An 18309-nucleotide genomic window follows, 5' to 3' on the forward strand; every position below is an offset into this window, starting at 1 on the left:
GGATGAATGGGCGAAGGAAAGGAGGGAAAAACAGCTGATTGAGGGAGGCACGGAGGAAATGATGAAGGGTAAGTAAAAGTAGGCAAGTGGGGAGGGAGGGTTAAATGAAGGAATGAATATATGGATGGACAGATGAGGGGAAGGAGGGATGCAAGAATGGCTGTTGAGGGAGGTTGGATGAAGAAATTAATAATTTGGGGAAGAAGGGAAGAGTGTTTGGTGGACAGAGTTAGGGAAGCATGAAGAGATGGGATGGTTGGGCAAAGGAGAGATGGATGGGTAAGGGGATGACGACTGGATGGAGTAAGGAATGAACTGCGGGAGGAAAAGATGGAGAGATGGAACTAACTTAAGAGAAGAATCAAGGGATAGATGGATAAATCAGTAAAGAGAAGGAGATGGATGGACAGATGGGACATATTGATGCAGAGGTGGAAAAAGAGAGGGAAGTGAGGATGGATGGAGTGATGATGACAGTGTATTAATGTATGGTGAAATGGTGAATCGATCTCTCACCATGATCCTCTCTGGTACGTCTGAAGAGCTTCTTTTACTCTGAAGCCCAGGTGGCCATTGGTCTCGCTGACCTGCTTCAGCAGTCTGAAGAAACAGAAACCCAAAGAAAACATTTAGTCTGACACTTCTTCAATGAATCTGTCATGTGCGGTGCTGGCTGTACTGACTGAAGCCACATGTGTAGATGAGAGGCATAGTCTGACGTACATCACAGCTTTATTTTGATTTCTCTGCACTCCTGAGGCAGTTCCAGTGGAGAGGAACGATGCAGACTCCACAGCGCCGCCCACATGACCCAACTGAGCCGCACGCAAGAAGTACTGGAACGCTGCAGTCTGGGAAAAGTGTGATGAATGCACATTAAACTCATGCAGTGTTACAGGCTGTGTTCAAATTGCATACTTTCATACTATATAGTAGAGCTGTCGCGATACCATTAATTCATCTTACAATACTATACCAGCTGAAGTATCACCATACCAATTAGTATTTAGATCAACAATAGTGAATTTACACTGTATTTAAATGATGATGGTGATGGTCCAGGATCAACAACAGTGAATTTACACTGTATTAAATGATGATGATGATGGTCCAGGATCAACAATAGTGAATTTACACTGTATTAAATGATGATGATGATGGTCCAGGATCAACAATAGTAAATTTACACTGTATTAAATGATGATGATCCAGGATCAACAATAGTGAATTTACACTGTATTTAAATGATGATGATGATGATCCAGGATCAACAATAGTGAATTTACACTGTAATAAATGATGATGATGATGATCCAGGATCAACAATAGTGAATTTACACTATTTAAATGATGATGATGATCCAGGATCAACAATAGTGAATTTACACTATTTAAATGATGATGATGATGGTCCAGGATCAACAATAGTGAATTTACACTGTATTTAAATGATGATGATGATCCAGGATCAACAATAGTGAATTTACACTGTATTAAATGATGATGATGGTCCAGGATCAACAATAGTGAATTTACACTGTATTTAAATGATGATGATGATGATGGTCCAGGATCAACAATAGTGAATTTACACTGTATTAAATGATGATGATGGTCCAGGATCAACAATAGTGAATTTACATTGTATTTAAATGATGATGGTCCAGGATCAACAATAGTGAATTTACACTGTATTTAAATGATGATGATGATCCAGGATCAACAATAGTGAATTTACACTGTATTTAAATGATGATGATGATCCAGGATCAACAATAGTGAATTTACACTGTATTAAATGATGATGATGGTCCAGGATCAACAATAGTGAATTTACACTGTATTAAATGATGATGATGATCCAGGATCAACAATAGTGAATTTACACTGTATTAAATGATGATGATGATCCAGGATCAACAATAGTGAATTTACACTGTATTAAATGATGATGATGGTCCAGGATCAACAATAGTGAATTTACACTGTATTAAATGATGATGATGATCCAGGATCAACAATAGTGAATTTACACTGTATTTAAATGATGATGATGATCCAGGATCAACTATAGTGAATTTACACTGTATTAAATGATGATGATGGTCCAGGATCAACATTAGTGAATTTACACTGTAATAAATGATGATGATGATCCAGGATCAACAATAGTGAATTTACACTATTTAAATGATGATGATGATCCAGGATCAACAATAGTGAATTTACACTGTATTAAATGATGATGATGATCCAGGATCAACAATAGTGAATTTACACTGTATTTAAATGATGATGATGATCCAGGATCAACAATAGTGAATTTACACTGTATTAAATGATGATGATGATCCAGGATCAACAATAGTGAATTTACACTGTATTAAATGATGATGATGGTCCAGGATCAACAATAGTGAATTTACACTGTATTAAAATGATGATGATGATGGTCCAGGATCAACAATAGTGAATTTACACTGTATTAAATGATGATGATGATCCAGGATCAACAATAGTGAATTTACACTGTATTTAAATGATGATGATGATCCAGGATCAACAATAGTGAATTTACACTGTATTTAAATGATGATGATGATCCAGGATCAACAATAGTGAATTTACACTGTAATAAATGATGATGATGGTCCAGGATCAACAATAGTGAATTTACACTGTATTAAATGATGATGATGGTCCAGGATCAACAATAGTGAACTTACACTGTATTTAAATGATGATGATGGTCCAGGATCAACAATAGTGAATTTACACTGTATTTAAATGATGATGGTCCAGGATCAACAATAGTGAATTTACACTGTATTTAAATGATGATGATGATCCAGGATCAACAATAGTGAATTTACACTGTATTAAATGATGATGATGGTCCAGGATCAACATTAGTGAATTTACACTGTATTTAAATGATGATGATGATCCAGGATCAACAATAGTGAATTTACACTGTATTTAAATGATGATGATGATCCAGGATCAACAATAGTGAATTTACACTGTATTAAATGATGATGATGATCCAGGATCAACAATAGTGAATTTACACTGTATTAAATGAGGATGGTCCAGGATCAACAATAGTAAATTTACACTGTATTAAATGATGATGATGGTCCAGGATCAACAATAGTGAATTTACACTGTATTTAAATGATGATGATGATCCAGGATCAACAATAGTGAATTTACACTGTATTAAATGATGATGATGATCCAGGATCAACAATAGTGAATTTACACTGTATTTAAATGATGATGATGATCCAGGATCAACAATAGTGAATTTACACTGTATTTAAATGATGATGATGATGATGATCCAGGATCAACAATAGTGAATTTACACTGTATTAAATTATGATGGTCCAGGATCAACAATAGTGAATTTACACTGTATTAAATGATGATGATGGTCCAGGATCAACATTAGTGAATTTACACTGTAATAAATGATGATGATGATCCAGGATCAACAATAGTGAATTTACACTATTTAAATGATGATGATGATCCAGGATCAACAATAGTGAATTTACACTGTATTAAATGATGATGATGATCCAGGATCAACAATAGTGAATTTACACTGTATTTAAATGATGATGATGATGGTCCAGGATCAACAATAGTGAATTTACACTGTATTTAAATGATGATGATGATCCAGGATCAACAATAGTGAATTTACACTGTATTAAATGATGATGATGATCCAGGATCAACAATAGTGAATTTACACTGTATTAAATGATGATGATGGTCCAGGATCAACATTAGTGAGTTTACACTGTATTTAAATGATGATGATGATGATGATCCAGGATCAACAATAGTGAATTTACACTGTATTAAAATGATGATGATGATGGTCCAGGATCAACAATAGTGAATTTACACTGTATTAAATGATGATGATGATCCAGGATCAACAATAGTGAATTTACACTGTATTTAAATGATGATGATGATCCAGGATCAACAATAGTGAATTTACACTGTATTTAAATGATGATGATGATCCAGGATCAACAATAGTGAATTTACACTGTAATAAATGATGATGATGATCCAGGATCAACAATAGTGAATTTACACTGTATTTAAATGATGATGATGATCCAGGATCAACAATAGTGAATTTACACTGTATTAAATGATGATGATGGTCCAGGATCAACAATAGTGAACTTACACTGTATTTAAATGATGATGATGATCCAGGATCAACAATAGTGAATTTACACTGTATTAAATGATGATGATGGTCCAGGATCAACAATAGTGAACTTACACTGTATTTAAATGATGATGATGGTCCAGGATCAACAATAGTGAATTTACACTGTATTTAAATGATGATGGTCCAGGATCAACAATAGTGAATTTACACTGTATTTAAATGATGATGATGATCCAGGATCAACAATAGTGAATTTACACTGTATTAAATGATGATGATGGTCCAGGATCAACATTAGTGAATTTACACTGTATTTAAATGATGATGATGATCCAGGATCAACAATAGTGAATTTACACTGTATTTAAATGATGATGATGATCCAGGATCAACAATAGTGAATTTACACTGTATTAAATGATGATGATGATCCAGGATCAACAATAGTGAATTTACACTGTATTAAATGAGGATGGTCCAGGATCAACAATAGTGAATTTACACTGTATTAAATGATGATGATGATCCAGGATCAACAATAGTGAATTTACACTGTATTTAAATGATGATGGTCCAGGATCAACAATAGTGAATTTACACTGTATTAAATGATGATGATGATCCAGGATCAACAATAGTGAATTTACACTGTATTTAAATGATGATGATGATCCAGGATCAACAATAGTGAATTTACACTGTATTTAAATGATGATGATGATGATGATCCAGGATCAACAATAGTGAATTTACACTGTATTAAATGATGATGATGGTCCAGGATCAACATTAGTGAATTTACACTGTAATAAATGATGATGATGATCCAGGATCAACAATAGTGAATTTACACTATTTAAATGATGATGATGATCCAGGATCAACAATAGTGAATTTACACTGTATTAAATGATGATGATGATCCAGGATCAACAATAGTGAATTTACACTGTATTTAAATGATGATGATGATGGTCCAGGATCAACAATAGTGAATTTACACTGTATTTAAATGATGATGATGATCCAGGATCAACAATAGTGAATTTACACTGTATTAAATGATGATGATGATCCAGGATCAACAATAGTGAATTTACACTGTATTAAATGATGATGATGGTCCAGGATCAACATTAGTGAGTTTACACTGTATTTAAATGATGATGATGATGATGATCCAGGATCAACAATAGTGAATTTACACTGTATTAAAATGATGATGATGATGGTCCAGGATCAACAATAGTGAATTTACACTGTATTAAATGATGATGATGATCCAGGATCAACAATAGTGAATTTACACTGTAATAAATGATGATGATGATCCAGGATCAACAATAGTGAATTTACACTGTATTTAAATGATGATGATGGTCCAGGATCAACAATAGTGAATTTACACTGTAATAAATGATGATGATGATCCAGGATCAACAATAGTGAATTTACACTGTATTAAATGATGATGATGGTCCAGGATCAACAATAGTGAACTTACACTGTATTTAAATGATGATGATGATCCAGGATCAACAATAGTGAATTTACACTGTATTAAATGATGATGATGGTCCAGGATCAACAATAGTGAACTTACACTGTATTTAAATGATGATGATGGTCCAGGATCAACAATAGTGAATTTACACTGTATTTAAATGATGATGGTCCAGGATCAACAATAGTGAATTTACACTGTATTTAAATGATGATGATGATCCAGGATCAACAATAGTGAATTTACACTGTATTAAATGATGATGATGGTCCAGGATCAACATTAGTGAATTTACACTGTATTTAAATGATGATGATGATCCAGGATCAACAATAGTGAATTTACACTGTATTTAAATGATGATGATGATCCAGGATCAACAATAGTGAATTTACACTGTATTAAATGATGATGATGATCCAGGATCAACAATAGTGAATTTACACTGTATTAAATGAGGATGGTCCAGGATCAACAATAGTGAATTTACACTGTATTAAATGATGATGATGATCCAGGATCAACAATAGTGAATTTACACTGTATTTAAATGATGATGGTCCAGGATCAACAATAGTGAATTTACACTGTATTAAATGATGATGATGATCCAGGATCAACAATAGTGAATTTACACTGTATTTAAATGATGATGATGATCCAGGATCAACAATAGTGAATTTACACTGTATTAAATGATGATGATGGTCCAGGATCAACAATAGTGAATTTACACTGTATTAAATGATGATGATGGTCCAGGATCAACAATAGTGAATTTACACTGTATTAAATGATGATGATGATCCAGGATCAACAATAGTGAATTTACACTGTATTAAATGATGATGATGGTCCAGGATCAACAATAGTGAATTTACACTGTATTAAATGATGATGATGGTCCAGGATCAACAATAGTGAATTTACACTGTATTTAAATGATGATGGTCCAGGATCAACAATAGTGAATTTACACTGTATTAAATGATGATGATGATCCAGGATCAACAATAGTGAATTTACACTGTATTAAATGATGATGATGGTCCAGGATCAACATTAGTGAATTTACACTGTATTAAATGATGATGATGATCCAGGATCAACAATAGTGAATTTACACTGTATTTAAATGATGATGATGATCCAGGATCAACAATAGTGAATTTACACTGTATTAAATGATGATGATGATCCAGGATCAACAATAGTGAATTTACACTGTATTAAATGATGATGATGATCCAGGATCAACAATAGTGAATTTACACTGTATTTAAATGATGATGATGATCCAGGATCAACAATAGTGAATTTACACTGTATTAAATGATGATGATCCAGGATCAACAATAGTGAATTTACACTGTATTTAAATGATGATGATGATCCAGGATCAACAATAGTGAATTTACACTGTATTTAAATGATGATGATGATGGTCCAGGATCAACATTAGTGAATTTACACTGTATTTAAATGATGATGATGATCCAGGATCAACAATAGTGAATTTACACTGTATTAAATGATGATGATGGTCCAGGATCAACAATAGTGAATTTACACTGTATTAAATGATGATGATGGTCCAGGATCAACAATAGTGAATTTACACTGTATTAAATGATGATGATGGTCCAGGATCAACAATAGTGAATTTACACTGTATTAAATGATGATGATGATCCAGGATCAACAATAGTGAATTTACACTGTAATAAATGATGATGATGATGATCCAGGATCAACAATAGTGAATTTACACTGTATTTAAATGATGATGATGATCCAGGATCAACAATAGTGAATTTACACTGTATTAAATGATGATGGTCCAGGATCAACAATAGTGAATTTACACTGTATTAAATGATGATGATGGTCCAGGATCAACATTAGTGAATTTACACTGTATTAAATGATGATGATGATCCAGGATCAACAATAGTGAATTTACACTGTATTTAAATGATGATGATGATCCAGGATCAACAATAGTGAATTTACACTGTATTAAATGATGATGATGGTCCAGGATCAACAATAGTGAATTTACACTGTATTAAATGATGATGATGGTCCAGGATCAACATTAGTGAATTTACACTGTATTAAATGATGATGATGGTCCAGGATCAACAATAGTGAATTTACACTGTATTAAATGATGATGATCCAGGATCAACAATAGTGAATTTACACTGTATTAAATGATGATGATCCAGGATCAACAATAGTGAATTTACACTGTATTAAATGATGATGATGATCCAGGATCAACAATAGTGAATTTACACTGGATTTAAATGATGATGATGATCCAGGATCAACAATAGTGAATTTACACTGTATTTAAATGATGATGATGATGGTCCAGGATCAACATTAGTGAATTTACACTGTATTTAAATGATGATGATGATCCAGGATCAACAATAGTGAATTTACACTGTATTTAAATGATGATGATGATGGTCCAGGATCAACATTAGTGAATTTACACTGTATTTAAATGATGATGATGATCCAGGATCAACAATAGTGAATTTACACTGTATTTAAATGATGATGATGATGGTCCAGGATCAACATTAGTGAATTTACACTGTATTAAATGATGATGATGGTCCAGGATCAACAATAGTGAATTTACACTGTATTAAATGATGATGATGGTCCAGGATCAACAATAGTGAATTTACACTGTATTAAATGATGATGATGATCCAGGATCAACAATAGTGAATTTACACTGTATTAAATGATGATGATCCAGGATCAACAATAGTGAATTTACACTGTATTAAATGATGATGATGATCCAGGATCAACAATAGTGAATTTACACTGTATTTAAATGATGATGATGATCCAGGATCAACAATAGCGAATTTACACTGTATTAAATGATGATGATCCAGGATCAACAATAGTGAATTTACACTGGATTTAAATGATGATGATGATCCAGGATCAACAATAGTGAATTTACACTGTATTTAAATGATGATGATGATGGTCCAGGATCAACATTAGTGAATTTACACTGTATTTAAATGATGATGATGATCCAGGATCAACAATAGTGAATTTACACTGTATTAAATGATGATGATGATCCAGGATCAACAATAGTGAATTTACACTGTATTAAATGATGATGGTCCAGGATCAACAATAGTGAATTTACACTGTATTAAATGATGATGATGGTCCAGGATCAACATTAGTGAATTTACACTGTATTTAAATGATGATGATGATCCAGGATCAACAATAGTGAATTTACACTGTATTAAATGATGATGATGGTCCAGGATCAACAATAGTGAATTTACACTGTAATAAATGATGATGATGATGATCCAGGATCAACAATAGTGAATTTACACTGTATTTAAATGATGATGATGATCCAGGATCAACAATAGTGAATTTACACTGTATTAAATGATGATGGTCCAGGATCAACAATAGTGAATTTACACTGTATTAAATGATGATGATGGTCCAGGATCAACAATAGTGAATTTACACTGTATTTAAATGATGATGATGATCCAGGATCAACAATAGTGAATTTACACTGTATTAAATGATGATGATGGTCCAGGATCAACAATAGTGAATTTACACTGTATTAAATGATGATGATGGTCCAGGATCAACATTAGTGAATTTACACTGTATTAAATGATGATGATGGTCCAGGATCAACAATAGTGAATTTACACTGTATTAAATGATGATGATCCAGGATCAACAATAGTGAATTTACACTGTATTAAATGATGATGATCCAGGATCAACAATAGTGAATTTACACTGTATTAAATGATGATGATGATCCAGGATCAACAATAGTGAATTTACACTGGATTTAAATGATGATGATGATCCAGGATCAACAATAGTGAATTTACACTGTATTTAAATGATGATGATGATGGTCCAGGATCAACATTAGTGAATTTACACTGTATTTAAATGATGATGATGATCCAGGATCAACAATAGTGAATTTACACTGTATTAAATGATGATGATGGTCCAGGATCAACAATAGTGAATTTACACTGTATTAAATGATGATGATGGTCCAGGATCAACAATAGTGAATTTACACTGTATTAAATGATGATGATGATCCAGGATCAACAATAGTGAATTTACACTGTATTAAATGATGATGATCCAGGATCAACAATAGTGAATTTACACTGTATTAAATGATGATGATGATCCAGGATCAACAATAGTGAATTTACACTGTATTTAAATGATGATGATGATCCAGGATCAACAATAGCGAATTTACACTGTATTAAATGATGATGATCCAGGATCAACAATAGTGAATTTACACTGTATTTAAATGATGATGATGATGGTCCAGGATCAACATTAGTGAATTTACACTGTATTTAAATGATGATGATGATCCAGGATCAACAATAGTGAATTTACACTGTATTAAATGATGATGATCCAGGATCAACAATAGTGAATTTACACTGTATTAAATGATGATGGTCCAGGATCAACAATAGTGAATTTACACTGTATTAAATGATGATGATGGTCCAGGATCAACATTAGTGAATTTACACTGTATTTAAATGATGATGATGATCCAGGATCAACAATAGTGAATTTACACTGTATTAAATGATGATGATGGTCCAGGATCAACAATAGTGAATTTACACTGTATTAAATGATGATGATGATCCAGGATCAACAATAGTGAATTTACACTGTATTAAATGATGATGATGATCCAGGATCAACAATAGTGAATTTACACTGTATTTAAATGATGATGATGATCCAGGATCAACAATAGTGAATTTACACTGTATTAAATGATGATGATCCAGGATCAACAATAGTGAATTTACACTGTATTAAATGATGATGATGATCCAGGATCAACAATAGTGAATTTACACTGTATTTAAATGATAATGATGATGGTCCAGGATCAACAATAGTGAATTTACACTGTATTTAAATGATAATGATGATGGTCCAGGATCAACATTAGTGAATTTACACTGTATTAAATGATGATGATGATCCAGGATCAACAATAGTGAATTTACACTGTATTTAAATGATGATGATGATCCAGGATCAACATTAGTGAATTTACACTGTATTTAAATGATGATGATGATCCAGGATCAACATTAGTGAATTTACACTGTATTTAAATGATGATGATGATCCAGGATCAACAATAGTGAATTTACACTGTAATAAATGATGATGATGATGATCCAGGATCAACAATAGTGAATTTACACTGTATTAAATGATGATGATGGTCCAGGATCAACAATAGTGAATTTACACTGTATTTAAATGATGATGGTCCAGGATCAACAATAGTGAATTTACACTGTATTTAAATGATGATGGTCCAGGATCAACAATAGTGAATTTACACTGTATTTAAATGATGATGATGATCCAGGATCAACAATAGTGAATTTACACTGTAATAAATGATGATGATGATGATCCAGGATCAACAATAGTGAATTTACACTGTATTAAATGATGATGATGATCCAGGATCAACAATAGTGAATTTACACTGTATTTAAATGATGATGGTCCAGGATCAACAATAGTGAATTTACACTGTATTAAATGATGATGATGATCCAGGATCAACAATAGTGAATTTACACTGTATTAAATGATGATGATGGTCCAGGATCAACAATAGTGAATTTACACTGTATTAAATGATGATGATGGTCCAGGATCAACAATAGTGAATTTACACTGTATTTAAATGATGATGGTCCAGGATCAACAATAGTGAATTTACACTGTATTAAATGATGATGATGATCCAGGATCAACAATAGTGAATTTACACTGTATTAAATGATGATGATGGTCCAGGATCAACAATAGTGAATTTACACTGTATTAAATGATGATGATGATCCAGGATCAACAATAGTGAATTTACACTGTATTAAATGATGATGATGATCCAGGATCAACAATAGTGAATTTACACTGTATTTAAATGATGATGGTCCAGGATCAACAATAGTGAATTTACACTGTATTAAATGATGATGATGATCCAGGATCAACAATAGTGAATTTACACTGTATTAAATGATGATGATGATCCAGGATCAACAATAGTGAATTTACAATGTATTTAAATGATGATGATGATCCAGGATCAACAATAGTGAATTTACACTGTATTAAATGATGATGATGGTCCAGGATCAACAATAGTGAATTTACACTGTATTAAATGATGATGATGGTCCAGGATCAACAATAGTGAATTTACACTGTATTTAAATGATGATGGTCCAGGATCAACAATAGTGAATTTACACTGTATTAAATGATGATGATGATCCAGGATCAACAATAGTGAATTTACACTGTATTAAATGATGATGGTTCAGGATCAACAATAGTGAATTTACACTGTTCTTAAATGATGATGATGATCCAGGATCAACAATAGTGAATTTACACTGTATTAAATGATGATGGTCCAGGATCAACAATAGTGAATTTACACTGTATTAAATGATGATGATGATCCAGGATCAACAATAGTGAATTTACACTGTATTAAATGATGATGGTCCAGGATCAACATTAGTGAATTTACACTGTATTAAATGATGATGATGATCCAGGATCAACAATAGTGAATTTACACTGTATTTAAATGATGATGATGATCCAGGATCAACAATAGTGAATTTACACTGTATTAAATGATGATGATGGTCCAGGATCAACAATAGTGAATTTATACTGTATTAAATGATGATGATGATCCAGGATCAACAATAGTGAATTTACACTGTATTTAAATGATGATGATGATCCAGGATCAACAATAGTGAATTTACACTGTATTTAAATGATGATGATGATCCAGGATCAACAATAGTGAATTTACACTGTATTAAATGATGATGATGATGATCCAGGATCAACAATAGTGAATTTACACTGTATTTAAATGATGATGATGATCCAGGATCAACAATAGTGAATTTACACTGTATTAAATGATGATGGTCCAGGATCAACAATAGTGAATTTACACTGTATTAAATGATGATGATCCAGGATCAACAATAGTGAATTTACACTGTATTTAAATGATGATGATGATCCAGGATCAACAATAGTGAATTTACACTGTATTAAATGATGATGATGATCCAGGATCAACAATAGTGAATTTACACTGTATTAAATGATGATGATGATCCAGGATCAACAATAGTGAATTTACACTGTATTAAATGATGATGATGGTCCAGGATCAACAATAGTGAATTTGCACTGTATTTAAATGATGATGATGATCCAGGATCAACAATAGTGAATTTACACTGTATTAAATGATGATGATGATCCAGGATCAACAATAGTGAATTTACACTGTATTTAAATGATGATGATGATCCAGGATCAACAATAGTGAATTTACACTGTATTAAATGATGATGATGATCCAGGATCAACAATAGTGAATTTACACTGTATTAAATGATGATGGTCCAGGATCAACAATAGTGAATTTACACTGTATTAAATGATGATGATCCAGGATCAACAATAGTGAATTTACACTGTATTAAATGATGATGATGGTCCAGGATCAACAATAGTGAATTTACACTGTATTAAATGATGACGATGGTCCAGGATCAACAATAGTGAATTTACACTGTATTAAATGATGATGATGATCCAGGATCAACAATAGTGAATTTACACTGTATTAAATGATGATGATGATCCAGGATCAACAATAGTGAATTTACACTGTATTAAATGATGACGATGGTCCAGGATCAACAATAGTGAATTTACACTGTATTAAATGGCGATGATGATGACAAACTGAGATGTCTGCTACATTATTTAAACGTATTAAAAGTTTAATCATTGGCTAGCTTTGGGGATTTTTTTTACAGACGTCCCCATGAGAAACAACTGTCATCTGAAAAGTGGTAGTGACACCAAGTGCTGTTGATTTTTAATATAGTTGTATCGGCAACCAAAGATATCACTGAAGAACATTTCTTTAAAGAGTGTAAACAAAAGAGGACATAAAGGTGAGTCAATGACATCCATTTTCGAGTTGGACTATTCAGTAAAGAGTACATGTGCAGGCCCTCACCTCATTTCTGTCTGGTTTATCAGGATTGAGACCGTTTAACTGGTAGACGCCAACATTGAAAAGCCCATCGCGACTGCCGTTCTGAGCAGCCAACTCAAAGTACTCTATGGCTTTACTTCTGTCCTTTACTATGGTACTGTAATACCACCCGAGTCCATTCAGAGCTTCAACAGAACCCTGCGAAACACACACACAATGGCCATTATAGACATCACAACATTTAAGTTAGAGTTAGGTTGGGTTATTCATCACTTAGGACAGTTGATTTGACACCGTTACACAATCTCACACATAATCATAAATACATAAAGACACAATGAGTACTAATGAAGATAAATAAAGGTCAAATTAAAAACCACATCCATCCAAAATGATGTACATTCCAGCATATTTACTCCATCCAAAAGCCAGAAACCAAACCTTTTTGTATTGGAATGACAAATCGTACCTCCTCCTAACATTCATCCATGCACACATCCATCCATCCATCCATCCATACATGCATACATCCATCCATACACACTATCCATCCATCTATCCATACGAACATACTGTCCATCCATCCATACACCCATCCATCCATCCTTCCATTTGCTTATCCATCCATACATCTATCAATACACACAAAACCATCCATCCATCTATCCATGCATCCATCCATCCATCCATCCTTCCATATGCTAATCCATCCATACATACTATCCACCCATACATCCAAACAAACATACCGTCCATCCATCTGTCCATCCATACCCCCATATTTTCATTCAATCTACAGACACATCAATCCATTCATCCATCCATACACCTATCCATCCATCCATACACTCTTCTATCCATTCATCCATCCATACACTCTTCTATCCATCCACTCATCCATCCATCCATTCATACGCCCATCTGTCCATTCATTAATCCATTCATTCATCAATTTTTCCATAGACTCATCCATCCATCCATCCATCCATAAACAATAACCAGTCATATAGCCATACAAACATACTGTCCATCCTTCCATCCACCCATTCGTTTACCCATATTTTCATCCACCCATTCATCCATAAATACATACACACATCCATCCATCCATCAATCCATCCATCCATCCATATACCTATCCATCCATCAATCTATACACTCATCCATCTACTTATTCATCCATCCATTCATCCGCCTATCTTTCCGTACACTCATCCACCCATCCATACACACTATTCACTCATACATCAATACATATTGTTCATCCATCCATCCATCCTCCATCCATCTGTACACCCATATTTTCATCCACCCATTCATCCATCCATCAATACACACACATTGATCCATCCATCCATTCATACATCTATCCATCCATCCATCCATTTATCCATCCACCCATCCAAACATACTGTCCATCCATCCATTCATCCATCCATACACCCATCCTTTCATCCATCCATACATCTATCAATACACAAAACCATCCATCCATCCAGCCATAAAAACAAACTGGCTATCTATCCATCCATCCATCCATCCATTCATACACTCATCCATTCATCCATTAATAGATCCATTCATCAATACATACATGCATACAAAATTTGTCAAAGTTAGATTTGCAGCCTATAATCACTCTATTAGCTGAAACACAGATAAAGCTGTGGCCAAATTAAGACTCAGCAGCGCCACATACTGGATGAAAACTTTACTGAATTAAAGGGTCAACCACACGTTCTCTAACAATATCTTGCAGCAATGTCTGTTGAACTCCAATCACTTTAGATGCAGTCTTAATCAGTTTAGTCATTCTGCTTCTATATGACAAGCCGATACAGCCAAACCAAACAATAACACAACACACAATTTACACAGATGCTGATGGAGTCTGTGTGCTCACCATGTCAGCAGCTTGCTCTAAAAGCTCCAGGCCAAGCGTTCGGTTCTTCTTCACTCCGGTGCCCTGTTCAATCATCAACAAATCAGCTGTTTGTTCATGTCTTCGTGACAGGTTATCCTGATCTACAGACAGCATTGTACACACATTTTCCTAATCTTGTGTTCAGGAGCTTCTTCTTATACAAAACAAGCATGTGTGCTCTGACAATGCAAATGCGTGAAAAAGTACTGCTCGAGGCATATCCATGAGCATCACCTTTAGCAGCAGAATTGCGTAGTCATACATGGCGGAGGGGTCGAGCATCTGCAGGGCGCTCCGGGCACACCACATGGCTCCCGTCTGCAGGTCTTTATCCACACCGTTGCTGCCCCACAGGAGCATCCGCGCCAGAGATTTCTACAGGAAACACCGGACCATTATACTACAACAACTGCTGAGAAACTCACACGAAGTTACACCTCCATCCATCCATACACACACATACTGTCCATCCATTCATCTCACATCCATGCATGCATGCATACATACATACATACATAAATACATACATAAATACATAAATACACACACACACACACATACACACACACACACACACACACACACACACACACGCAAATACATACATACATACATACACACATACACACATACATAGTGTCTACCTATCCATCTCTGGGTACATCCATTCATGAAGGTATCCATCCGTACATCCATCCATCCACCCATGCATCTGTCCAGACACCCATCCATCCATCCATTCATAAATCCATCCATACGAACCCTAACCCTATACATATATATATATACACACACACACATACACAGCCACACACACACACACACACACACACACACACACAAACACACACACACACACATCTATCTATACATACAAACATACTATCTATTCCCCATCCATCCATACATTCAACCAGGCATACATCCATCCATGCATACATCCATCCATACATACTATCCATCCATTCATCCATCCATCTATGTATAAATACATACATACATACACACACATCCATCCAAACACCCATACACCCATCCATCCATCCATCCATCCAGTTTATATATCCATACATAGTGTCCATCCATACACCCATCCATCCATAAATATATAGTGTTCATCCATCCATCCATACACCCATCCATTTATCCATCCATGCATACATACAAATACATACCATACATCCATCCATGCATACATCTGTCCATACATAGCGTCTATCCATCCATCCATCCATACACCCATACATCTGTCCATATACCCATCCGTACACCCATCCATCCATACATAGTGTCTACGCATCCATCCCTAGGTACATCCATCCATCCATCCATCCATCCAGGTATCCATCCTTACATTCATCCATCCATACAGAGTGTCCATTCATCCACCCATGCATCTGTCCAGACAACCATCCATCCATCCATCCATCCATCCAAACATCTGTGCACCCATCCAGGCATCCATCTATTATGCATATACACACACACACACACACACAAACACACAAACCCATCCATCTATACATACAAACATACTATCCATCCCCCCATCCATCCATCCATCAATCCATTCATCCATCCATCCATCCATCCATCCATCAATCCATTCATCCATCCATCCATATATACTATCCATCCATCCATCCATCCATCCATCCATCAATACACCCATACATCCAAATGCGAGGTGCAGGGGGGGTGGAGGCGGACGAAAAGGTTTGGGGAGTTACAGATGACAGTGAAGAGCGGGGGTGCGTGTGAGGAGGGGGATTGATAAAATGAGGTGCCGGATCAGATTTCAGAGGTGCTGAATCCAGATGTGGCTTGCTCCGGCACAGATTAAGCTCTGGTTTTAGCTTTACATTTAGATTTACAGACAAACAGAGATGATGAAAAAATCAAGAAGACCTGAGACTCCAGATCTCCTCTCTCAGCCTGGTATTTCAGATACTGCACAATGTCTCCCGATTCCCCCTTCTGACTGTGGAGCTCAAAGTGATTGCTCAAATGCACATGTTCAGTGAGAGTTTGCTGAAAAGAAGAAACACATTCAGATAAAACCATTACACACCAAACCAGTGTGTAATGCTAATACACAATCATTAAAAACTGTACAAAACAATTTGATTTCTGACAGACAGCGAGTTTGGGTGTGTCTTGTTTTTTTAAAGGGCAGCTATGATGAAAATCATCTTTTGTAAGCTGTTTGGACAGAAGTGTGTGTAGTATAGTGTGACCACAGTCATATTGGAGTGATAGAAACACAACAAGTCTCTATTTTCTTTAATTTCCTGATATTAAAATAGGACCCAAATCCCCCCCATTTTGAGGCCGACCGCAATGTGATATTAGAGTGTCGTTTCCCCACCCACCGATTGATTGACAGGCACCATGTTTCTATAATAACATGTACACACATGTCAACAGAACATTTCTTGTGCAAATAAACTGGGATAAAATTCTCTGTGATTTTAATAATTTTTATAAGTTTA

General features: G+C 34.6%; 1 protein-coding gene across 8 annotated transcripts in view; it reads right to left on the reverse strand.

Moving 5' to 3' along the window:
* Nucleotides 1-18309, reverse strand: part of LOC101886104 (protein sel-1 homolog 3) — a 45375-nt gene that overhangs the window by 7335 nt on the left and 19731 nt on the right. For all 8 annotated transcript variants that reach the window (XM_087306315.1, XM_087306313.1, XM_087306314.1 and 5 more), the window contains 6 exons: nt 17726-17848; nt 16052-16192; nt 15797-15859; nt 13915-14091; nt 724-851; nt 517-600 (listed from right to left, as the gene is read on the reverse strand). In XM_087306315.1, the coding sequence (XP_087162441.1) occupies nt 517-600; nt 724-851; nt 13915-14091; nt 15797-15859; nt 16052-16192; nt 17726-17848 (716 nt within the window). The remainder of the gene's footprint in view (nt 1-516; nt 601-723; nt 852-13914; nt 14092-15796; nt 15860-16051; nt 16193-17725; nt 17849-18309) is intronic.

The sequence above is a fragment of the Danio rerio genome, chromosome 23 (assembly GCF_052040795.2).
Source record: "Danio rerio strain M-AB ecotype USA chromosome 23, GRCz13ab, whole genome shotgun sequence".
NCBI lineage: Eukaryota > Metazoa > Chordata > Actinopteri > Cypriniformes > Danionidae > Danio > Danio rerio.